The 26,189-nt window shown below is 38.4% G+C and overlaps 1 protein-coding gene across 4 annotated transcripts in view; it reads left to right on the top strand.

Moving 5' to 3' along the window:
- The window catches only part of DAAM2 (dishevelled associated activator of morphogenesis 2), a 202,105-nt gene that overhangs the window by 102,322 nt on the left and 73,594 nt on the right, over positions 1 to 26,189 (top strand). For all 4 annotated transcript variants that reach the window (XM_027641233.1, XM_027641235.1, XM_027641232.1 and 1 more), the window contains exons 3-4: positions 1,424 to 1,513; positions 20,887 to 20,961. In XM_027641233.1, the coding sequence (XP_027497034.1) occupies positions 1,424 to 1,513; positions 20,887 to 20,961 (165 nt within the window). The remainder of the gene's footprint in view (positions 1 to 1,423; positions 1,514 to 20,886; positions 20,962 to 26,189) is intronic.

Below are 26,189 nucleotides of genomic sequence, written 5' to 3'. Positions count from 1 at the left end.
TGGCTGCCCCCTTGTTTGGAAACTCACCCTAAACATTTCCACATGGTTTGCACTCTTTTTGCACAGCAACTTTTTCTTTCCCTTTAAACTTTTTCTTGTTTAAAATAACCCTCCAGCTTCTTCTACCTTGAGCTGCTGGCACTGACCTCGCCTTGTTACTGTTTGCATTTCTTTTGTACCTTTTTGCAGCTTAAATCTCTATGGGCTTTTAAATCTGTCAGCAGCCGCTACCAGGCTCAGTGTGCAATTTTGCTCACTGTTTTCACAAGTTTCCCAGCCCTGAATGCTTTCCAAATGAGCCATTGTTGGGCTGAGTTAAAGAGGTATTGTCTCTGCTTGGACAAGGTTAGTGTGGGTGCCAGAATCTGCATGTGCAGCAATTTTGTGCTACCATGTCATTTGATGTTGGACCCCTGGGCTCTTCCTTCTCCAAACATTTCAAATATATGGGGGGGGGGGGGGGCACACCAAAGCCTTGCCAAAATTGATTTATTGAAATATTATTGGAAGATTTTCTTTATATTGGTGAAGCTCTGATTTATACATCTTCATCCATCTCTACTCATGCAGACTGCTTGCTCTGAACACCACTGGTTTTTGTTCAATTCCATTATAGGCACCTGAAACCAGTAGCTGTGATTGTAGCCCTGTTCTGGTCAGTGCTGCATAAACACAGAGGGAGTAGCAATATCTGCTTTCGTGTTTTCTGAGATATGTTGTATGGGAATAGAGTCTATTTTTATCCACCTTTTACAGAGGAGAAACTGAAGCTGGGGAATTTGGTGGTGTATCCAGAGGGTGCTCTTGACAGATCTGGGAGTCAGTTCCAGGTCACAGCATTATCCTTCATTTCACTAATGTAAGGTTGGCTCGGCACTAAGAGGGTATGTTCTACTGAACTTGCTATTCTTAACAGAGACTGAAGTTGCTGCTCTGATCAACCTGTGACATTGTGGGGAGAGATGTTCTTATGTTGAAATGATGGTTGTCTTTGACTGTGTGGTTCAGAGGACAAACATCTGGAAAAACATTTCAACCTGTAGGTTGCTGATGGCATTACTGCCACTAGACAACTGTCTCATGAACTTTGCTTAAAAGATGCAGTAATTTAAATGTTTTCCTGAAGAGCAAATTAGTACTGCCAGCTAGGAAAAAGGTGTATCAAATTTTTAGCATTTCTTTAAGTGTCATAATGAATGTCTGTGTCACATAATCCAGTGCTTTGAGTTTCTCACTTCATGACTTTAATGTGATCTTTCCCATTCTTGACTGATCATTAATAATGGAAGTTTGAAATGGGAGTTGTTCTGGCTGCCTCTCTTCATAGGTTCTGCTCTGACGGGGAGAACTCAAGGTTCCTAACAGTTACCAATGCAGCTGTTGACTGGGGTTTTTTTCTGTTTTTCTTTTTCACAATCTCCAGGATGAATTGGATCTCACAGACAAGAACAGAGAGGCTATGTTTGCACTCCCTCCAGAGAAGAAATGGCAGATTTACTGCAGCAAAAAGAAGGTACTACTGTTGTCCTGATTGGAGTAGTTCATCAATAAATTCTGTGTGCATGTCCATAATTGCATCTTGATTTGAGCTATGTGTTTATTTACTGTTTACTCAAGAACATGATTAAGTAATGTAAGGATTTTTATCAGCATGGATATGGCACAATTTTCTTATAAGTAGTGTATGATTAAAAAAAGTTAGTGTCCCTTTTTGAATTTTTTACGTGTTTGGGGTTTTTATTTTGTTTTATTGTTTGTTTAGGGGTTGTTTGTTTTGTTGTTTGGTTTAGGGGGTTTTTTTGAGCTGAAAGAAAAGCTATCATGAAAATGTTTTAAGGAATTTTTTTAAAACTTTTATAGACTGCTTAGAATAAAAAAAGTATTACTGAATTCTTTCAGGATGTCTTCAAATATCTGAAAAGTACACTATAATAGTGATGTCTTAAAACTTGGTAGTTCAAGGTCTTCCAGAGCTTGTAGGAAATGTTCCCCATTGCACTGGAAAGCAAAGATGACCTGCTCCTCTCAATTTCTATGAAATACTTCTCCATTCAGGATCTTCAAATTCTGACAGACCAATAAAGGAACAGTAAATCAGAGGTTGATGTATCATACTGGCAATTTTGTCGCTGGCAGAATGATGGCCAAATGAATTGATAAGTTGTATCACTGTTGTGAAACTTCTAAAGGAGGAACTTCTGCAGTAATGATGTGGTGGAAAAGTTTTGCTGCTCTAGGAAACAGACAATTGGAAACAAAGATGGCCCCAATAGCATATATTTATTAGCCATTAATGTTAGGGGAAAAAAGGTGTGGTGGGTTTGTTGGTTAATTTTATTTCCCGACTGTGCAAGTCATGCTGTGAGAGCATCAGTCTTTATACATAAGTTTGCATAACAGAAGGTGAAAGAGGAAGTTTAGATTCCAATACTGAACACGGCAGATTAAAACTCTGCTTGTGGTCCTTCTGAGGTTGTGTTTGCTGCCTCTTCTTCCTCGAGGTGGGACAATGAGGTTTCTTACCATGTAATTAAAGAAAACCAGACCAGCCAGATGGATGTTTTGCATTTAGGGTTTTTGTTTGGTTGGTTTTTAACTTCATACAGGGAAGTTAATAGAAATAAATTAATTAGTGCCTCTGAGCTAGCAATAACTCAGGACGTGTATAAGAGCAGTCTAGGCTCAGTTGTCTTTAGTGCTCTCTCCATTCTTTTTCCCTGCTGGTACACAGACCTTGCAAGTGGAGGGAAGTTGCAGGCTGCTGTGATTAATGTCTGCTTTACATTTTTGCTGGCCAGCTCAGCTGGATTTTTCAGCTCTGGTGGGAGAGGATCTATTTGTAGCTGTCTTAGAGAACCCCACATTCCACCTCCCAGACCAGTGTGCCTTGGCAGGAAAATTTGTACTTTAATGTATTTAATATGTTAGTTGGATTCACTCGTTACAGTGGGGGTGTTGTTGTTGTTGGTTTGGGTTTTTTCCCCCTCTTCCTAAAACAGTGGATTTGATATAAGAATCTTAAAGACCTCCAGAGTTAAAGAAGCTGCGTACTGGAAAATCTTTATAATGCATTTATAGTGCAACATCATTTAGCTGAACTCCAGCTATCCAAAATCATGTGCTAACTGGAACGGGATACCATTGCCAGATGCCTATTCATTACATTGTAGATACTTTCAATTACTTGAAACCTTAACTTTCCAATGTTATTGTTTCCCTCACAGGCACTCAGATGATCAGTGTGACATCTCTCTCTAGCCTACTACCTAATCCACCTATCATCAGTGTTTTGCAGTGAAAGAGAAGCTTATTCTGAGCTTCATTTTAAAGCAAGGCTGCCTTTTCCCTGAAGAGTTTGTAATCTAATTTTAGTCACAAAGGGTCCAATTTCTCACTTTGCAGAACACTACCAGCTATCCAGGACAAGACCCCAGAGAGCTCTGTCTTGCTGATGTTAGGTTCTTTAAGTTTTCTGGGAAGCATGGGCTTTACGCTTTGTAATGTGGCAACTGAAACCCCTATGAACTAGAAGGTCAAGTGCAGATTGAGACAGTTGTTCACAATCATTAATCTCAGGTGCCTTTCCTAGCTTAAAAGTAATGGAAAGTTGGAGCTTCCTGATTTGCTCTAAAGGTGGCGACATTAGTGGGCTGCCAAATGTCACTTGCAAAAATGAAGATCAGTCATTGCCATAGACACGCATTTATCTTGGCAGATAGACTTTAGATATCATCTTCTATGGTACCTGATCCCAATATCTTAGCAGCAAATCACTGCTGTATTAAAAAACTCGTTCCACCTGTTTCTGATACTGAGCCTTTCTGAAGAAATGAGGGAAGGCAGGTATGTCTGTGCATTGAAAGTTATATGCCAGGGGTATAACTTGCCAGTCAACAGTCCTCAGTACTCAAAGAAGGTTTAATTCTGGACTGAGATGTCATAGTTGTGGGTGATATCTACAGAGGAGCATTCACACAGTGTTATACAGCCATACAGTTATACAGTTTGCTTTGGTCACTTCTGGCCATTCTGGGTTCCTATCTGAAACTGTAGTAGCTTTAGCTACCAATTATAGTGAATACTTTGCTCTGATCTGTGGGGTAACTACCTGCAAGGAATAAAGGCTGCTCTGTTGGCAAATGTTAGTGTGTTCTCAATCTCAGCTGTTCTCTACCTTACCATTAGTCAGTATAGGGTGGACAATGAGAGGTACAGTTGTCTTAATTTGCATCAGAACAATCATTAGTCACCACTGGTGGACCCTGACATTCTACCCAAAACACCAATATTACATATTTTAGATTGCCTCTTCCTCTGTAGTATGAACTTCCCCTGATATTGAGTACTAAGTAAAGCCATATGTAGACTATACCAATTATGACATTCTCCCTTAGTTCAGGTACTTTATTCTGGTTTTGTTTAGAATAGTCTTCATGTCTCACCATAAGCTGAAATTTAGACTTTCATAAAACATAAATGCACTTGTGTAACTCTTTTCTGTAAAATTATTTCTAGATTTCCTACAAGATATAAGTTTTGCAGGAATTAGACCAAGCACTAGATCAAGCTTTCAGATGTATTTATATGTTAATTTCAGATGTAAAAATTTATAAAACCAGTGTTTTTCAGTGTTGTTTTACCAGAAACTGATGCTGATGTACATAATCTCATTAAATACTGATCAAATAATTATATGGAGAGAAAAAGTTGTGAGCTCAGTTACTTAATCCATAAGTGAGCTTCTACTGGGATCCTCAAGAGGGTAGAAAATGCAGGTATTCCACTGTTTCAGTACACATTGCTTTGGATGCAATCTGTGTTTCTGAAAATGAGGCCTCATTGTATGGGCATAAGCTTATTGCCTTCTGAATAATCCTACAAGATGTTAGACTTATTGCTATTGGAAAGCAAGTCAAGTTGTTTTCTTTTTATGGCCTTTCCTGCCTCCAGAGACTAATTTGTAAGCCTTCAGTTGAGGAGATTTTAGTAGTAAGCATACACATTTTGCAGAGTTAAACAAGTTAGGTGGTTTTTTTTTTACTCCAGTCTTTCTTTGAGGAAAAAAATTGGTAGCAAATCTCCAAAGTACAGTCATACTAGACTAGCTATATCCTACAGTTTCTTTCCAATCGAACAAATAAACCCCAAAAAAATCTCAATCCTAATAACTGTGTTGACATCTCTTAGATATTTTAGTGTTATTTTGCATTCTTGGGATTTTAGTTGTACCATAGAATAACGCAGCTGTCTCCTTCGAGAACACACGCAGGATCACTCTCGAGGAAAAAAGGCAACTCAGAAAGAACCGTGTCTTGCAGAATACACCATCTAAGGAGTCTTTCTGCTGTGCAGTCGGATATGTCTGTCACGTATTGGCCTCATAAGCCACCAGTGTGCCTGTAGCAAATGTGGATAGTGCCTTCCCAAATCTTCGTTCGCGAAGCCCAGCCATGATGATTATGATGATGAGAATAGCTGCTTAGAGTTGACTATGCTTTATCTACTCAAGTGAGATTATTCAAACTCAAGTACTGAAGTAATAACCAGCACACTGAAACTTTGTGGAACTAGGCATTTACAGCATCTGAAAAAGAGTACATGCTTATAATCCTTAAATTTATTCTCCTTTTTCTATTATGGGAAAGAGATATAGAGAAAAGCTTCTCCACAATAGCAAAATAGTATATAAAAATGCTGAGAAAAATTTATCTAAACCATAGTCTGTAGCAGTCAATAGACAGAAAAGAAATGAATTTCCTAATGATACCATCCCCTGCAATTGTTTTTTCGAATATCTGTCAATTATATTTTTCATCTACCTGATGAATAAAAGAACTAGGAAACTGAATATGCAAGTAGGAGTCAGGAAACTCCTTGTTTCCAAAAGTGTTTGATTTAAATTATTGTATAATTACAAAGACCTTGTCGTTCTTATGTTTATACATAAATGCATTTCTCTCTACCTGAATGAAAGAGTGGCAAAGTTAGGAAACTTTTTGGAAATGTTCTGGCCGTGCCATCCTCTCATACATTTTCCCTGCACTGTTTACATGTGCCTTGGCTGCATACAACATTCCTTTAAATTTTCCCATTTCCCTTTCTTTTTTCCTTCCCCTTGTTTTTTTTTCCCCTTTCCCACTTTTCCTGTTCATTTTTTTAAGACAGAGTCTTAAAGATCTGAATATATATTCAGTTCAAATGCTGTTCATTCTTTTTCTTCACTGCACTTATCTGTCTTCTAAGATGTTCTTGTGGTGAAATCTCTGGGTTTGGATGAGCTCACTGCAAGGAGCAGGAAGGATGGAGTAGAAGGCTCTTTTGTGCACTACACGTTACATTACACAAAGAGTCCAAGCCCTTTCAACTGAGGTCACAGGCCAGTGCTGAAACCACTGAGGCTGCAGTCCAGGTGAAGAGTGCCTCAGCCCCAGATGCCCTTCTGGAGAAGATTTACATCTCTCCCACAAAGAAGCAGCATCACCTTTTATTCAGTTCCATTTTCTAAAATGAGGGCTCCATCCTCATAGGCTTCAGAATACTCTGGAGAATCCTAGGATTAGTCAGACTAACTTTTAGTAGTTCTACCACCATCTTTTTATACCGTTTGCAGCTCATTTTCACAAACTCCCACTGTGGTCCCATGCTGGCTATCTAACATTACTGAAAGTAATGTCTACATACCCAGTTTTGTTTTTTTCTTTCTTTGAGAGTCTTGCTTTCAGTTTTGACCCTGAGGTTTAAATCGTCAGCAAAATATCACCATAAAAAGTCCTCCATCCCAATCCCCCTGCCTGCCTTCAGATTCTTGCAGAGCAAAATTTCCAATCCAAACCCAGGCTGTATTATGGCTATAAACCCTGCTTGAAACTTGAAGCTGGGGTTCCAGCTTCCAGACAGTGCAATTTACCCTATGCTTTGTATTCATCCTCCTGTTAAAACTATAAATATAAAATTTAATAATGTTTATAATATAGAGATATATATTTATAATCTACTGGAGGGATCTAAGCTGCTAGGGGTCTTCATCAATGTCTCTTGACCTGCTGGCTATGCTCTTCCCGATGCACCCCAGGATCCCATTGGCTTCCTTGGTGCCAGTGCACACTGTTGGTTCATGGACAGCTTGTTGTCCACCAGTACTCCCAGGTCCTCTTCTGCAGAGCTGCTTTCCAGCAGGTCACCTCCCAGCCTGTACTGGGGCAGGGGTTATTCTCCCCCAGTTGCAGGACTCTGCATTTGCCTTTGTTGGATTTCAAACAGTTCTTCTCTGTCCATCTCTCCAGCCTGTCAAGGTCCTTCTGAAGGGCTGTGCAGCCCTCTGGGGTATCGGCCACTCCTCCCAGCTTTGTGTCATCAGCGAACTTGCTAAGGAAGCCTCTGCCCCTTCATCCAAGTCATCGATGAATGAGTTAAACGATACGGGACCCAGTATTGAACCTTCAGGGGCACTATTAGTGACAGGCCTCCAACTAGACCCTCTGCCACTGATCATGACCCTCTGGGATCTGCCATTCAGCCAGTTCTGAGATATTCAGAGGAAGACAGATATTCCCTAAAGAAGAGAGAAAATGGATCTTCATCTGGTCTCATTTAGTGACACAATATGCCAGATGAAGATCACACCACTGTATTGTCTGAGTGTGGGTTTTTGGTTTTGTGTTGTCTGATCTCAGCTATAAAAGCCTTTGGAGTTCATCCTTTCTGTATGAAGAGTGCCAAGCACGTGGTTGTCTCATAATAAATGAAGTGGGTGGTTTGAAGTTGTATTGTTTTCAATTCTATCTTCTTGCAGTATTTTTTCCTCTTTGAAATACTCTTAGAGTCTGTTATTGATTTGGAATATTAAACTGTTTTGGTTATGGAGTTGTAGCTTTAAGGAGCATTTAAAGCGTCTCTTATAAGTTCCCTTCTTTAGAGTTGTTATTTCATATGCTGTATTGGGGAGCAGAGGGGAACACACCAGATGGTTTGCTGCAGTATTTGAGAATCCATTTGTAATGAGTGCCAGTTTGATGAGGCTTGAATGTGACTTGATGGAAGTTTTTCTCTCAGCTTAGCATGAAGTATTGAGGGAGAGTGTGCATGGGTGTGGGGATGAGTGCTTCTGCTTTCTCTTTACTGTGAAGTCTGGAAAATGCACAGTAACCCTCACAGCACGTGTAAGAGCCTAAAAGTAAAAGCAGTTGGAGGCTGAGTGCCCATGAGAGAATGGGCAGTAGGAGGCTGAGTGCTTAGTGTGAGAGTATTGCTGGCTAAATGATGAGTATGTCTGATGACCACAGAGCAAAGGCCAACAAAGCCACACTGGAGATGTAGAATTAGACTTTATCTGAAGTCTTTGGTGCATCAGAAAGTTGTTTCTTTTCCTACTGATACTTTAGAAGTCTGTGGCAGAGGTTCAGCTCTTTAGTCAACATTTTAATTTGACTCAATATTCAAACTTTGAAAATGACCTGAACAACCTGATCTAACTTTGAAATTAGCTCTGAGGCAGTCCCTTCTTCCCAAGTGCCCTTCCATCCTAAATTGTTTTGTGGTTCCCTGAACTGACCATAAATCAAATTAGGAAAGCAGCTGAATGGCCCTATAAAGAAAAGGGGCAACACTAAGACTCTATGCACTCTACTGTACACTGTCCTATACTACTGCTATGAGACCAACTCCTTGAAATAGGCTGTAGCAGATGTTATTTGGTTCCCTCCCAGTGCCTGGGATCCGTGGTTGCTTTTTGTCTGAAAGACTGCGTGACTTCCTTAGCTCAGAAGGCTGCCGGTGAAACAGTCTGAAATGTGGAATTTCTCAAATGAATTCTCTGAAAATAGACTTGCTTTCAGTTAGCCTAGGGCTCACTGGAAATCTCATAACACTGGTAAGTCACAGTGGGAGGATGTTGCCCTTTGCAAACCACGACATTCCTTCAGCTGGATGTTTGGAAAATGCCAGCAACTGTGGAGTTAACTTGCTTTTTTCCCACCAGCATCTGTTCCTTTTTCTGTTAACAAAATTACTTCATGCTTAGATGTTTGGGATGATTTGTTAGCTTGATGTTGACATTGGGTCATTTCAGTATCTTTAGTCTAGGTATGGCAGACAGGCACATGGCTTCAAAAATTACTTTGTTATAAATGCAGGTAGGCTTTAGAGCAGTAAATTGAGAAACTCTGGCCTATGACAACCACAGGACAAGCACTGTAATGGAAAACAACAAAATGCAGCAAGAGTGTCACTAATGCAACAAATACACTCATTTCCTCATTAGTGGTGTACTTGGGTGTTTCACTGTGAAAAAGCAGTTTGATTGATGGTACTTGTTAATGTGTGTCATAGACTAAAGCAAGAGCTCCCAAATTTGGGCAACATCATTAATACAGTGTAAAGTAAAGCCTAAAATGATATACATTTCCTTCTACACCATTTAATGCAGAGAGTGTGTTCTCACTGGGAGAATAAAACTTGAGATTCATGTAAGACACCATCTCATTCTTTTAGAGTTCCATATAATGAATTTAGTCTTTTTTTTCCTCATCTCATGTAAGTATAAATTTGTTGATGTTGCCCTATTATTTCTCATGTAGATCAGCATACTTGAGAAGAATCATTGCCCATTTTTTATGGCTTATCATTAAGTTCTTGTATTTTGTTTCTTTGTGTTTTTTTTTCCTTGATATTTTCCCTTTTATAACAAGTACCCCAAAGTGTGTATTTGAAGCAACAATACTGTAGGCTTAATAATGTGATAGACTCCTCTTAATTATTTTTTTTCTTAAGGTCATACTTGTAATGATTTAAAGTATAAGTTAAGTGTCAAGGAGGCAAAAATGCATGCACAATTCAGATTATATACCATTATTACAGTTTGGAATCATGATATCTAGAAGACCACATTGTAACAGGCATAAGAGGAGATAAGTTTTTCCAAATTGTCTGCTTTACTTGGTTTGTGTTTTCCATGTTGTCATGCTAACAATTACAGATTCATTTATTTATCCTGGTATAAGAGGTTACCTTGGGTCAGGATCTTGAAATTATATCTTTATTTATGTATAATTGAAAAGAATTTTCTTCCATGCCCTCCCCCCTTCATGGGAACAGCATGGAATATTTTTAGTTTCTTCCTCCCCCTCCTCTCTCTCTCCAACAAGAAGGGTTAGTTGTTGCTTAGAAAATGTCTTCCCAGCTCATTAATTCAAACTCCTGAAGACATAAATGCCAAAACTTGCCATGTTATCTGCTGTAGATGTTCTGAGTATGTAGAATTAGTGTGTCCATCTTGCAGTTCTGCATTTTTCAGGTGAACTACTAGTGCTTCAGTTGAAGTTAGAACTCAATACATACCAAAAATCAGGTCCAAAATAGTCCTGAGTTTATACAGTAATAGTTGGAAAATTGTCATCATCATTCCTATTGTTGTGTTTTGCATTTGGCTTGCATTCAGTGGGAGTTTGGGAAAGCTCAGTGGGCACAGATTTGACCTAACCATGGAAAAAAAAGAAGGAACCAAAAAAAAAGGGGAAGGGGGCAAAAAAGAAGAAAACATTTATCCAGCTGTCATCCTACTAACATGGTGTAATTTACTGTACTTAAGAACAAAATAATGGTGAGCAATCCCATTCTACTATATGGGAAGTATGTGTAAATGCTGATTGCGTGATTTAGTTGCTGCCACTGGATTATGTGCTGTCTGTCCTCTTGCAAAAGTTCTGCGTCTCCACAACCCAAATATGAGTCAGTCCTGCTGACAGTGTGCAAAAATAATAGTAATATATATTCCATACAATGCAGTTTTCATTGTTCAAATTAGTCTTCCATGGATAAACAAGAGCAAAGAATATATAAGTAACTTGCCTGTTTCTCTGGTATGTGAGAAGCAAGTTTGGTGCAGACCGGGGCTCACTCTTCTCCGTATTCTGAATTTCACTGAGTGTCCACCACCCTTAAAAAAACCAGTGAATACTGAGCAGGAAGAGTTGCTGAACTCCTTTCTTTTCCGTGAATAGTTAAGAAATGAGCATGGTAAAGAATTGTTGCCAGGATATAGTGACAGTCAGGAATAAAAAGAAATTTTCTTCTACAGTTCTGGAAAGTTGTTTAGTTTTCATTGCAGTCACATGTGACAGTTTCAGCTACGCACCTTAGTTGAGGTGAAAATCACATTGTTTTCCATGATATTCAGTCATCTGTTGAAAGGCACCTGGCATCCCAAACATTTTGCAGATGTAATAGGAGAGAGAAATGAAGGCTCACTGAAACAGTTTTACCTGAGTTTGTGGAATAGGCAGAGATAGACAAAGGAACTGAGTGATGCACTCAAATATTGAGCTAGCAGCTTAAAAGCTGTGTGCCTGTCAGACTGTATTTATTTCCTTTGTTCACCTGTCCAACAACTCCTAACTTTGCTGTTTTTTTAATAGTCATGGGTTAAATGATGAAGAAAAGTAGAAAATATGTGACTGCTCTGACCATCTGTCATCACACTTGGTAAAGGGCCCAGAGCAGAAGTGAACTAAAGCAAGAAGCAGTGTGCATCACTAATAAAACAGACAATGTACATGTTATGAACAACGAAGAGACACCTTTTAGAGTTCGATGTTAACAAATTCTCCATGTGCTCCCAGAAGGACTTGTCCTAAATATCTCTGCTGACTGCAGATAGGTGTGTCCTAGGTAGTTCCATTTGTATTTGAGCACAGATAGTGACGTTTCATTCCCATCATCAAGCAACGTGCAGGGTGTTTGTCCTGAATGGTAGGTGACTTCATTTTATTTACAGAAGTTTGTAAGTGATTGCTTGCTGGAGATAAACAGTAGGAGAAAAAGATAAACTTGCAGTGCAGGCATATGGGAGACAAGAGGCTCAGTTACACAGTCTGGGCTCTTCTGTGGCTTTTCACATTGCCTAAAGAATGCCCAGAGGAGGAGGAAAGGAAGTGAGGAGGGAGACAGTCCAAGTGGCAACATTCTAATGTGGTGGGGATACAGCTGAAAATAGTGCTGTTGGAAAGGGGACAAGGTAAAGCAGATGGATAAGGAAAAAGTTCCTTTCTGTCCCTGCTGTATCCACAACATGTTGATTGTAAGCTGAACAGGGTTAATGCTAGCATGGAAACGTACACACAATACTTATATATAACACAGACTGAAAAGTAGTAGGGACAATGCAGAGCTTGGATGTTAGTGAAGCAATAGAATATGTCCTACTGCTACTCCTTAGGATTTGTTGGGATAGTGACAGATTGTTGGCTTCACCTGCCACAGGAATGACTGCAGAACCTTGACCCTGACCTCAGTCTTGCTGCAGGTTTGTGGGGACAGGGCTGTGGTTCAGGAATACAGTCTAAGTCCACAACCACAAACTTGGAGAGCCAGCCATGTCCATGAGAAATGTTTTGTCTTCTCCTGAAGACTCCCTGAGTAGAAAGATTATGAATGAATCTTCTGACTGGTAGGATCCTCCATAGTGGGCATTTCCCTTCACCTTCCAAAGAAGCATACAGAATGGGCTGAAGACAGCTAGGCTTCTGAGAACTTGTTCATTGGAAGTGCAGGGAATTCATGGATCACCTTATTTGGCAGCTTATTATTTAGATTGCACACTTATCAACTGCAAAATATTGGTTGATTTGGGACTTGTGAAAAGTAGAGCACATAAAAGGTATTACACATGAGTATGAACTTCAGTTAATATGACAGAATGATCTTTATGCAGCAACAGGGTCAGGAGAACTTACCCAACAAGAGAGCAACTACCATGACAGAAGTTAAACATTCAGCAGAGGAACAATGTGTAATAATGGTAGACTTCAATTCGGCAAGTAAGCTTTGTCCCAAGGGCTAAAATCACTGGATAATTCAGTGTGGTCTCAGCTGTGCAATTAAGTAGTTCTGTAAATATAGGGACAAGTTATCCTCTTGGTCACTGCACACACTATACCCCTAAATTAATGCCTGCTGATGGTGTGATTCCCATCCTATAGCAGGGCTAAATATATTTGAAGAGGGACAAACAGACTTGTATAATCTGTAAATGTAAGAAGAGGCTGCTGCAGTCAGTGCTGGCAACAAGTTTACAAGTGTCTATATTAAGGAAAATGATAAAAACCCAAAAACAGAGAAGACAGGATCTTAAAACCAAAAGTGTACAATGCAATCCTGCTAAAATAGAAAGTTCCTTAAAATGGGACTCTCTTCGTCAGTAATCTGTTGTAAGTCTTGTGCCAGACATATTTATACATTTATACATTTATTATTACTACATTTATACATTGAAATCAGTGATTGAGACTTCTGAGATTTCAGAAAACATTAATTCTTTGGCTCATAATGCTGTACTGGCAACCTTTTTGCCTGCCAGTTATGTCATTCCAGTCTATTTTCTGTGAGAAACTATCTCTATATGTATATGCAATGGATCTCACATGTTTTCTGGAGAATAAAAAATAAAAACATGGTCTTCATCTCCTTTAGAATGATACTAATTAGAAATAATTAATTTGAAGTGATTTTGAGTGTTAGAGATTGGAAATGACACCCAGTGTGTGTATACAATGTACAGCTTCTGGAGATTCTATATCTATGGGTGCTTGGTAAGCAAAAAAAGTGAGGGATGGTATAATCAATTCAAAACAAAGCATAAGTTTAACTTGACTGGAAAGTTTTTCAGCTGTGGTAGAGCCAACCATCTTTCAAAAATGACTGATAATCCATTTTAATTTCTAAAGGCTAAAGATTTCAGCATCACTGAATCTTCTCTCAGTATTAGGAAATTATTTCCAAGAGAGAATCCTCATTGATCATAAATGTATCCCTTTTTCACTTTTATGCTTTTAAACTTGATTATATTTTTGACACTGAGTTCCACAGTTCGACATTATAAGGCATTTTGTAATATAAATAATAATATGAAGCCTTTGATTCTTCTTCTGAAAGGCTGGTTAGTAACCAGCATCAGAGGTCATTATTAGGTCTGTAAAGTTACTGGCAGCAGGACAGAGCTGAGGCAAAATGAAGCAAAAAAATTAAAAAAAACCTCAGAAAACACCCTGTGGTCTGTTAGGTAAAATATCCCTGTGTCATAATGCAGTGAACTGGAAGCATGTATGGCTATACCTGACCATTGTGAGAGGCAATTAGAAACTACTCAGTTGCATGCTCCAGCTGCTAATTAATGAATATTCTCTTTTAATAAGTTATACAGTAGACTGCTTTTGTGGCATAAGGATTATTATCTGCACATCAATAGCTTAATTCAAGGGAGAGAAGTAATGTTTGTTTTTCTCAATATGGGTAAATTGTGCTCAAAAGGCTTGGCTATAGCTTCCTTCCCCAAACTGAGAATATTTGTGTAAATGCTAGTCAAGGAGTCTGAGAAATGGAACAGTGACCACATCTGTCTAGTGAATGGCTCAGTCCTTTGGTCTGTCCTGTTTCAAAATTAGCATCTCTTGGGACATGGTTGGCTTTTTGGAGGCATAAACTGTCTGAAAAGCTTAGATGTATTTTAGCTCCACTTCTGGATTAGCATTTCATCCCACAGCAGATCAAACACATTTTGTGTCTTTTAATAAAACTACTTTTTATTTGTGAAACTTTGACTGCTCAGAACTGAGATATAGCCAGTAGAATGGACAGTGTGTTAATGAAGAAGTAAATGTTTCTTTGAAAGCTGAACTCCTTAAAGTGAAGAAAAGTCAGTAGGTCAGTCTCGAAAAAAGGGAAAATGGTGATTTGGATGGGAGTGCAGTACAATTTCGGTGTGGATTGATTCTTGGCTGTGCTACAGATTTCCTGTGTAACTGGGAACTGTGTAATTGTCTGTATCCCGTTTTCCCTGTTTCTGCTGATCTTGCTGAAAAAACACAATACATTAATTTCTTTAAGGACCTTTGTCAGTGCATAGTGCCAGGTGTTACAAGATTGTGTTGTATTTGGCATTAATAACAGATGATGCTAGGAGTTGAGTTTTTAAGTCTCTAAAGGGAAAAGAGTAGCGCTTGTGGGAAATCAAGCACCAGTGATAACCATCTTCCAGCCTTCAAGCAAACAAAAACTCCACCTTATTTTTAGTGGACAGAATATTCGTGTGAAGAGCAAGGGTCATTCATGTCACTTTGAAATGGAACACGGACACAAGTCTGAACCCTGAACATCTCAGATGAGCCTTTTATCAGCTAAGCTGTTATTGTGAAGAGGATGGGAGGGCTTCAACCAGAAACAGAGAATCTTTATCCAGCAAAGCTTTCATCTCATTTGATGAAAGTCATGTTAAAGTGAATTGGCATTAAAAAAAGCCAAACCAAACAAACCAAAGCAAAACAAACCAAAAAAACTGAAAAATGCCCAGCTATTTATAATCAGGATTTCCATTACTATTGCTTTTTAATGGGAAATATGAAAAAAATAACTGCAGGGGCTTACTCAGTATGATAAATGACATATTTCACTTTTTCTTAAATCATATATATTTCTTGTAATGACTCGAACTCTATGATTTGTATTTTCTGAACTGTATGTGATGATGCTGACCCTTCAGACCAGGGAAAATAACCTTTCTTTCAGCTCTGTGATGTACCAGAATGATGCATGAAGGCTTTTGATAGGAGGAGTCACACTAACCTTAATGTAGCTTTTGCAAGAAAATGCAATTCTTTGTGACCTAAGTATGAACTTGAGCATGCAGTGTCTGGACACGATGCAGTGAACAAGCTTGAACAGGAATTTATATTACCATAGCCTCATTTCCTATTCTTGATGTGTGTTTGCACACTGTTTTTATTGATATAGAGAGGAGTCTAATGAACAATATCATGGCTTCTTGTCCAAGAAAGGTTTTAAAACCACATTTCCCAGCATCAGGTGTGTGGCTTGTTCCCATTCTGTTCTAAATACTGTAAAACAGCTGTTGGCTGTTCTGAAGAGACAGATTTGAGAAGGAAGTCATGTTGCCAATGAACAGACGAGATGTCATGACAATAGTACCCATGCTTTTCCTATGACATCCATAACACATGATGCATTTCTCGATGCATCTGTTCAGGGAGGAAGTGTTATTTTATAGTATACACATTAGAAGGGCTTCTTGAGTCATCATCCCTGGCAATTTATCACATGGGCGTGTGTGCAGGTAGTGGCAAAGTCCATGTAGTGGTTGGACACCCAGGGATGGCAAGCATCTACTGATCTCAGGGATTTGGTAGTTGTCTACATTGAATAAAAGCACCTTGGTGTAAATGAGGGTGGAAATGAGAGAGTGCTGGATTCAGTGTTAAAGCAGTGTTCTTAATTCTGACAATTTGTTTTCCTGGATGAGTTTTAATGGCCATGTCAGCATATATGCCTTTTTGTCTCCACCTGTAGGAAGGAAGACTTGTAAAGTCTTGCTAATTTTGTTAATGTATTTATTAATGCTTTGATGTGCTCAGATTTTCAGGACATGCTCTAGAGAACTTCTCAGCATTTTTGCAGTCATTTTGCTGCAGAGTAAAACAGCAATGTGTCATCACTGGAAACTGAAACCCGGTGCTCACCTCAAAAGAGTTTCAATGCAGGCAGTTACTGTACAGGCTTTTCCTGTGCTGTTTCTTTCAAGACTGAAACCATCTTGAAAGAAACACTCACCATATAAACAGTGTCTTTCATTTTTCTGATCCACTCAACCATGAATATCTGGCATTTCCACATGATTTTTGTAACACTAGTGTTTGGTACTTCTTGTTAAAATGTTTTGCAACAAAGGCAGTGGTCCACAATGCTTGCTTAAGTCTCTTATTGCAAATACTTGTCCCACTGACATGGCATCCGCTAAAAGTCTCTGCTTTCTAGAAACAGCTTGCCTGATGGATCAGGTCTCCCAGGATTTGCAAAAAGGTTTTTGGGATCAGCTGAGCTGTGCACACAATTCTTTGCTTTATTTTCTTTCATTTTTGATTGGTTCAGATGGTCCAAATATTTGCAGAACTCCATTAAGTCCTATTTGGGATGAAGTCATAAGTTTCACTTTCCACCAAGTCATGGAGCCTGTCCAAATTAGTGTCAAAGCCTGTATAATACCTTGGCTATATTGCAGGCTTGTATAGTATCAAGATCCTGTTTTCACAGCAGTTACATAGTTGTTACTCCAGTGAAGAATGATATGGCCCCTTATAAAGTCTACAAGCTGACGCCTGTTTTTTAATGTAATATTTACACTATTCAAGGAGCTAAAAGAAGGCTTTACTTTAATAGATTCCTTCAGCTAATGTTTTCCCTTATACAGATGGGTTATTGTTTCCAGCTTTTGATACCTATATGGGTTTATATATTAGAGCCTCAGTATTTTTCCTTTGGTTGGGTTTTTTTCCTTCTCTGTGTCTCCTGCAGCAAGGGAAGGGTTTTGCCATTATCATCATTTTGCTTTGCAGTTTTCTCTGAGATTTTATTTGAGGGTCAAACCCCTGAATATATTAGAAACAAAACACAAAGAAACCAGCATCCTATTGTTGCACCCCACACTACACCCTGAATTGCTTTCTATTTTCAACTCATCTTTCCCTCTTTGAGAGAAAGCCTAGTACAGCAATTTCTTAGCAAGGGCAAAACTCACATTATTTAGGCAGTTAAATGTGGGTTATTGGTTTGGTTTTTTGTTGTTTTTTTTCCAACTGCTCTGATGCTACATGTGTGAACTTGACTCTCTTTCCAAAATGTTGCCCAGATGACTGCTATAAATAACACTTTGCCACCTAAGGACTTCATGGGGTTGATTAAAAATCTCCATGCTCATTCTGAGTATAAGGAGCTTTCTGGGACTTCGTATTTGAAATAGAGTGCCAGGTTGTAAGTACATAATTATTTATTCTAGTGAAGTAAAACACACATTAACAGCCACAGAATTCTGGTGTGAGCAGGGGGTGTAGAATACCACTGAGATTGAATGGACTCTTCTGCTTAATATGCTTCTAGACCAAAACGACCTCAGAAAGTGAGGAACTGCATTGTGAAGTATCTGCTAAAACTCTTTTAACCTCAGGAATCTGCAGTACATCTTCAGTCTGGGCTTTAATTCAGGAAAAAATCTTATGCTTACTGTGTTCCACTGAAACAAATTTTCTCCCAGTTTTAATTAAATCCTAACCATAGGACTTGCAGACTCAGAGTTCAGACCAGCTTGTAGCGGATGGAGAATGGTAAAAAATGGGATATACCAAGGACCATACCTTAATTGTCAAGCTAACTACATATACAGATATACTTTAGGAGATAAGAGTTGTCTTCTCCTTGGTTCTAATTGTGAGATTTCTAGTGGTTTGGGTTCAGGTAGAAAATTATTAAGAATTCTGATTTTTTTGTTGTATCTATCCTGATGCTTTTCGGCCTGTATATCTAACACAGACATCTAGAAATGTTAGCTGTACCATTCCAGCATTTATGCATTTTTCTCCCTAGCAAATTTTAAGGAGAAAAAGTATTGTAGCTTATTTTGGAATACAAAGGATGAATTCAGGCATTCTTTGATTATGTATGTTTGTTTCTTTACTTGGAATTCAGAATGGAGACAGAAGTATAGAGAATACATGTATTCCATGTTCTGACAACGTTCTTGTCACATGTAGTCTACAAACAATTATAGCTGTCACTAGGACTTTTATAATTGTCTGCAGAGAAAAATTTCAGAAGGGCACACGAGCACTCCTTGCCCTTCAGATCAGTGGCTCACCCTGGTTCCCTGCGGAGTGACCTTACTTCACTGCTTTTAGATTGGCTCCTCATCTCTATTGTTCTCTTCGAGGGTGATAAGATTATCATATAAAAATGATGCTGTATTTATTTATTGTATGTTTTTATTTATTTTTCCATTGTCAAGGTCATGTATTAATTTTTGTATAGAAGGTTAAGGTCTGCCAAGTGTGAAACCATTGTCAGGGTTATGGTTGCCACTAGATATTATTCTGCACAGAAAAGGGCAGCAAAAGGCAGTCTACCAATAACATGTAGTGTGGCAATTCCAACTTGCTGTTGGCAGGGGGTTGCATATTTCTGTAATGTGCTATTTGACATAGATTTGGGTCCACCAGATTCCTGCTCGTTGTGGTCAGGAAAGGGAAAAAAAGTAAGGAAAATCAGCAGAACTTCTCACTTAATTTGAGAAATGTCACCTTGTTCTTAATTTATCATGAGGTGGTGGGGGCATAGCAACTGTGGATGTAGTTGGTATCTCTTACCACTTTGCCAGCATTTCATACTTTTTATACAGAGATATTCTATTGCATGATGCTTGGTTTCAATTTTCTGCTCTTCTTAATTGTTCAGTTGGATACAAGGGTTTGAAAAAGAGTTATATGACCTGTCTTACTGTGTCTGTTCTGCAGTCATTTTCTAGATGAGAACAAAGCTGCTTTTCAGTATGGTGAATGGAGATGCTTCTTTAGTTTACATGTTGAAAAACCAGTGGAAGAAAGAGAGGGAAAGATGAAAATCTCAGTCATGAATTTATTTTTAGTTCTAAATATGAAGATTTTGAGTTGTGCAGAACTGCTGCCATGTGTTGTTTGGTGTGTAGCCTGGCAGGAAATAGTCAGGTAGCAACGTGTTTTCTGAACGTGGCTTAATAGCACGTAGAGCAGTTTCTCATCTCTAAATTAAATATTCTGGAATAGCTGAGGTGATCTGATAGGCCTACCCTTTTAGTGTTTTTATGCATATCTTCCAGAGTAGCTTTTCTAGCATTCATGCACAGAGAGCATTGGTGAGATCCACACCGTCTTCATACGTCTTTGGACACCTTTAGGATGAGTTAAGTAGTTCAATCTCTAATCATATGCTAGGAGATTTATTATTAGTTATTATGACGGCAGTTTAGAATGGGAGATTAGAATCCTAGAAACCAATCCTTATATTACCCATGACTGTTACACCTATCTACAAATAAATAGACTTAGTAGAAGGAAATCTCATTTCCAGTGAGCAGTCAAGGAACGAGAAAGAATTGGTTCCTGTCCTTCCTTTAGAAGGTTGATTGAGATTAGTCTAGTGAAGAGGATTTAAGGTGGATTATTTGTGAAGTAGGGAGGGAAGGATTAATATTGACTCTACTGTAATTGAGGGGATGCTGTTTTTTAGCTTTGGATGTTCTGACATTTTGCTTAACTTGATAGGATAGGATAGAATAGAATAGACTTATTTCGGTTGGAAGACACCTACAATGTTCATCTAGTCCAACTGCCTGACCAATTCAGGGCTGACCAAGTTAAAGCAGATTGTTAAGGGCATTGTCCAAATGCCTTTTAAATATCAACAGGCATCAACCACCTCTCTAGGGTGCCTGTTCAATGTTTGACCACACACTTGGTAAAGAAATGCTTCCTAATGTCCAGTCTGGACCTGTTTTTGTTTATCACATCAAAACAGTGAAGTCTTTTGGCTTCTTTTCAGGTTCCATGACTTGATTTTTTTCTCCATAGCAGATGTTAAACCCCCTTGTTGGTGAATTCCAACATCACCCTAGCAGTAAAGAAGCCAAAATTTATAAGATCTGTCAATATAAAGCTAAAAAATATAAACCTGCTATCTGTAAATGGGCTGTCCTTCTACCGGGAAACATAATATGTTTAAGGGACTGAGGTTTGTTGCTTAGATGCCAAAGATAACTGTTTCTCCATCAAACTTTATTGTTCTGTGTTTAATGATCTTAGCTGAAGGAGATTCTTTTTATCTGACACACCATGGTGACAGTGCTAACTTTACGCTCTCAGAAATGTTTGTAATAAATGCCACACATCTATGTGCATTATACAAGAATATGGGGGAGATAACATAGTAAAGAGCAGAGCAGTGAAGAATCCCAGGTGGTTTTAGAGTGGCATTTCCTCCTGTAGAGGCTACTTGTGTAACCTTGCTTAACTTTCTTTTCAGGAACAAGAAGATCCTAATAAGCTTGCTACCAGCTGGCCAGACTACTACATTGACCGCATCAATTCCATGGCAGCAGTAAGTTACCTCCCCTGCAAAGCAGGGAAGATTTCCTACCACAGAGATGTGTTTCATTGGGAAGAAATCCCAAGAGGAGAAGAATTTTGTTCCAAATGTGTAACTGATTTAAAATAGGACTTCAAAAGAAGATGAGTATGTGGATTCATACAGCCCTGCTCTAGTAGAACAGTAGATTAGAAAGAACCATAAATATTTCCAGTTTTTGTTTCTCCAATACTGAGCTCTGAAGGCAATCAAGTTAGAGTCTGGAATGAAAATTCAAGAGATTATTTGATGAATCAGAAAAGCAACTATTTGAAAATTAGGTAAAGTTTTGTTGTATGGTTTCAAATTGAAATGTCTATGAAATAACACATGGGCTATTAGTTTAGTAGAAGAATTCAAGAAAAGGTTTATCCGCTTATATAAGAGCATATAAATAGAGGAACATAAGGCTGTAACACCTCAGACATTAGATACAAACCAGCAAGGTATTTGAAGTAAACTTTGTTTATTTGTCCTTGTTCAATAGCTGTATAGAATGTCTCTTCCTCTGAAGCATCCAGTAGAATCAGAACACCTGCATACACCATTATCCTTTGATATGGTAGATTTTGCATTTTTAAATTTGATCTTTTTATTGATTTTGGTAGTCAGATTTTGCCTCCAGTTACTCATGCACAGAGTCTACTCAGCTTTAGTTGACAGTTGTGCAGAAATGATAATAGGATTCTGTTCCTAGCATCCTAGATAGCACATCTTGCTTGTTAACTTATGCTTTTATTTTTGATTTCTAAAGGTTTCTTTGCACCTTTTGTATTGTGGTTATGAGCTATAAAATAATTCAATTAAAATAATGTCTTAATGGATGCTGAATGTGTCAATAATGATGCATTTTTCATGGTGAAATGTGTCTTGCTCAGTAAAACAATTTAAGATTTACAAGTTATAATCACTCACTGTAAGAGGATAAAAGAAACACTGCTTTCTACTGAGAGTCACAAATAAACAAAACTATAACTTTACCTTCATGCCATATTTTCATGGGACAGAGTAATGGAATAGAAAGAACATGAACTTGTTTTGAGAAAAGACATTGAGCTTTACTGACTGGCATGACACTGTGCTTTGACTTCCTGACTGAACAAATTTACTCTACAAGGGCCATTAAGGCGAAAAAGTTAGTCTGAAACCTTGCAATGTCACTGAGCCAAATACTTCTGGTAGGACTTGATCCAAGGCCTCTTGAATCTACTGAAGTTTTTCCATTGATTTCAGTGACTTTTGGATTAGTCTTTAAATGATCTTGATGTAAACCTGGAGTGAATATGTATACACACCACTGTTGTAAATCTGGAGCAGTTCCATGGAATGAGTCTATATTTTGGCCTATGTTTCTAATTTTAAACATGTTTTAAGAGCACCAATAAACACCAGTCCTGGTAATGTTGTTTGCATACCTGAATGCCAATGCTGAATTATTGATAACCTTTTGTTTGGCTTCAAGACTCACATTTTACTCTTATGCTTGAAGTCTTGAGAAGACACACTAAGGTTATGACCCTTACTTCTGATTTACTGCTTAGTTGCTTCACTTTTAGGCAGGTGAAACTTAGCTGACTTTCACAGAAATTGTATCAGCGGAAAACTGGAGTAATACAGCTGAGAACCAGCTCCAACACACTTTAAAAGACATGTTCTGTTCATTATTATTTAGACCTCTGAGATTTTTAACTTTCAAACAGTTATTTTTAGGTCCCATATAATTTCAGTTCTAAATTTAGTGGTGGGTTTTTTTGAACTTATTATTTTTAAACTGCATCCAAGTGGAGTTGACTTTGAAGTGGTGAAAGAAAATTATGTTTCATATTGCTTCCTGACACTGTCTAGTCTATTTCAGTTTGTATCTCTTGGGCACTATCAGGTATTGCAATATTTTAATTAGAAATATTGCAAGAAGTATTATTGTTGAAATGGTAGTAATAATCACAGAAGTGTTAGTTTCAAATGCCTTAGATCCTGCTTTTAATAAAATTGAATTCTTTCATCTCCTGTGAATTCATTGCATAAGAATCTTTTTATATGCAGCTTTCACATCTTTTTCTTTATCCTTTTGTTTAATTACGAAGTTCTTTTTTTATATATTAGCTTGGCAAAAATGTTCTTCCTACTCACTGATAGTGTGGAAATGGCTCCTTTATCTTGCTGATATCATTAGGTATCTTTCTGTGGATTTCAGCAGGCCAAGGCTCCTGTGCTCGGGAATTATTTTCTCAGAAGACCCGCTGCAGTGTTACCATCATATCTGCCCCTCATAGATTATGTTTGAGAGTGTGTGCTGATTCCTGACATGTTTGACGTTCCCTACTTGTAACCTTAGACCACTGTATTAGGAAGCACTTTAGGTCACAGAGTTCTGATCCAGTTCAAAAAGCCATGCATTTTAGACACAGTTCTGTTCCCACAATTGTTTCTGTTACTATGACTTTTCAGATTTTAATAGTTTTTAAACTCAATTTTCACAAGAGAGTATGACAACAAAACTGTATCTTTTTACTAGTCCGTAGTGTGAAATTCTTGTGGAGGCACTGTCCCATCCTCCAAACTGAAAGGAAGGGGCTGAGTAGCACATTGGTAGATTGTCTTTTAGACCAGTCCTTAAGAGAAAGGGGCAGCTGCTAATGATGTCTAATTTAGAAAGAGGACCCTCCAAATTTGTCTAGTACTCTGATGTCAACATTCTATAAATACTACTGGTGATGTGTACAGGTTGCACACCCACAATTAAGACCATTTCCATTATCAATGTCATTGTCATCTTCTGCTAATTCATGAACACGCAAAATTTTTTTTCTTGAAAACAGAGCAGCTGCCCTGTTAATATCCTCCCTGTACTCCTCCTGCCCTCCTCACCGCATGTAACTGTCTGCTTGGCAGCACAAATAAACACAGCTCTCACTTTACTGGGGAGGAAAAGTTCTGACAGGACTGTGTTGCTTTTATGATCTTGGCTGTGTATGCATTTCCACAGAGAGACTTTCAGGTGAACAGTAGTTGAAGATCCAGCTCTTCTGGAGAGATGGCTCGGTCAAAACTGTGAGACAGGGGTCAAGATTAATAAATACAGCTGAAACCAGGCCCTTTTCCTTGATTCAGAAAGCATTTGTTCAAAGCAGAGCAGCTTCACAGGAGGTTAAAAGTATATATCTTTCAGCGAATTTGGCAGGTGGATGATAACAATCTCTTCCATCTCAGTTAGATGACATCTGTATTACTTTAAACTTACTTGCTTAAAAGTTTTTTTAAATTACATCTATCTATAGTTTGTGATTTATAGATATTCTTTTAGTTCAGCCTTAATGTAGTTAGAAATGTGCTGCACCTTGAATTTCAACTGACTATAATGAGAAATCAGAACATCCAGGTTGCCTTTTCACTATTTATTTTATTTTTTTCTTACCTTTTTATTTTAACATGTTTGAGACTATTAAGTAGAACTAGGTCTGTCATACAGTGTATTGGTGATGCTAGTTTATGCCCTTTTTGTTTCTTTTTTGTTTCTTTTTCTCCAACATACTGTCGTTATGGTCCTTGTATTTTCCTTTCCAGCAGTTTTGGGGAATGGTTAACCATTATGATAAGGTGTGGAAATTAATATGTGCTTTAAAAAAAAATTGAGTGTTTCATTTTAAATGCAGCCAAAATTTCAAAATAAATCCTTACACTACCTGAAGTTTTACACCTAAAATTCCACATGAATTATTGTTTTCATGAATTCTTGGATCTTTTTAATTGGCAAATCAAGTAACTAGATACTATACTTTCCCAGGTGATACACTTAATCCGGAAAACTTTAAATATACAAAATGTGCTTGTAAAAAAAAAGCCTTATGTATACCACTTTTTAGGGACCAGATAAGGACCTGGCACTACTTTGCTTCCCCTTCCTGATAGGTTTGGTTAACTGATGGTAACTAGCTGCATCCTGAGCCAGAAGACATTAGTCCTTGGGTGCAGTTTGTACTTCAGGAAAGTAATTCGTCAGTCAGCCACATTAACGAAATCCAACATCACATAATGACAGTTCCCTCCCTTTTGTCTCCCAGGGACAAAACTCCCAGAGTTTTCTATAACTCTTGCTGCAAAAGCTATTTCACAATGCAAATGCATGACCAGTCTGTCTTCAGAGAGGGCATGAAGATTTGAGTTCCTGGCCTTACACAGGAGTGAAAAATGAAGGGCTCTTGGCTGCCTGCAGCTTTAGAAAAGGGGTTTTCCATAATCACCCTCTGTTGTAAAGGCAGGATTATTTGTATTTGTTTCATTTGGAAATGGGCCTTTTTCGCTCTGAATGAAATACTGTTGAGCACCCTCCTACTATCCATTTACTTTTCCCCCACTGTGGCTCAGAGGAGAAATTAAGCCATTGGAGGAATGGGAGCTTTTCAAAGGAGCATTTATGGGCCAAAGGAAAGATGACCAGATGGGCTGTCACCCAAGAAAATACAAATCAAGCCCCAAATCACACCCGAGAACTCTGCCATTGAGATTCCATAAGGCCTGTTCAGGATTTGTTTATTTTTCGAAGAGGGGGATCATATATGGCTTGGCTTAAGCATTTCAATTTACGTTTCTGGCTGTCGGGGGATGCTGGCAAAAGATAAAACATCATCAGCTCATTTTCCATCAGTAGCGCTCTGTCATTCCATTAGGGCAGGAAATAGCTTGCTCTGTTACTGAGTGAATTTGACTTTAGCATGGATCAGAGAGAGGACCCCTAGAGTTAAACACATCTCCCTATGCCAGCTGTTCAGCATAAGACAGCAACGGCATGTAGCCAAATGACCACCCTCAGGATCTGACATGTGTTGGCATCACATGACTTGCAAAAGCAATCAAAGTGGGAGCACTTCCAAGAGAAGTGAGGTGTTGGGCTGGTGGTGGGGGCAGGGAAGGTTAAAGGAAGTTCCAGTGAGAGGAAGGTTTTCTTTGGTGCTTGCTAAACAGTAAAATAAAGACTGAAATATTTTGCTGTAATGAACCATAATTGTAGCTACTCAGATTCCACCACAGAGAGGTATAATATTAGATCCCTGATAGATGATACTAGTTTAATTGGGTTATTCATTTGAGAAGGGATTCAGAGCTGCTTTCCAGATACCACTGAGTGATATCCACAAGAAGTCCTGCCAAAAAGAGTCTTTATCCTCTCATTTTACAGTTCAAGTGACTAAGAAGATATAGCT

Source organism: Corapipo altera, unplaced genomic scaffold (genome assembly GCF_003945725.1).
Source record: "Corapipo altera isolate COAL_440 unplaced genomic scaffold, ASM394572v1 48b, whole genome shotgun sequence".
NCBI classification, from domain to species: Eukaryota; Metazoa; Chordata; class Aves; order Passeriformes; family Pipridae; genus Corapipo; species Corapipo altera.
The sequence above is the reverse complement of the archived record's forward strand: the minus strand, read 5'-3'. Positions and strand labels throughout refer to the sequence as shown.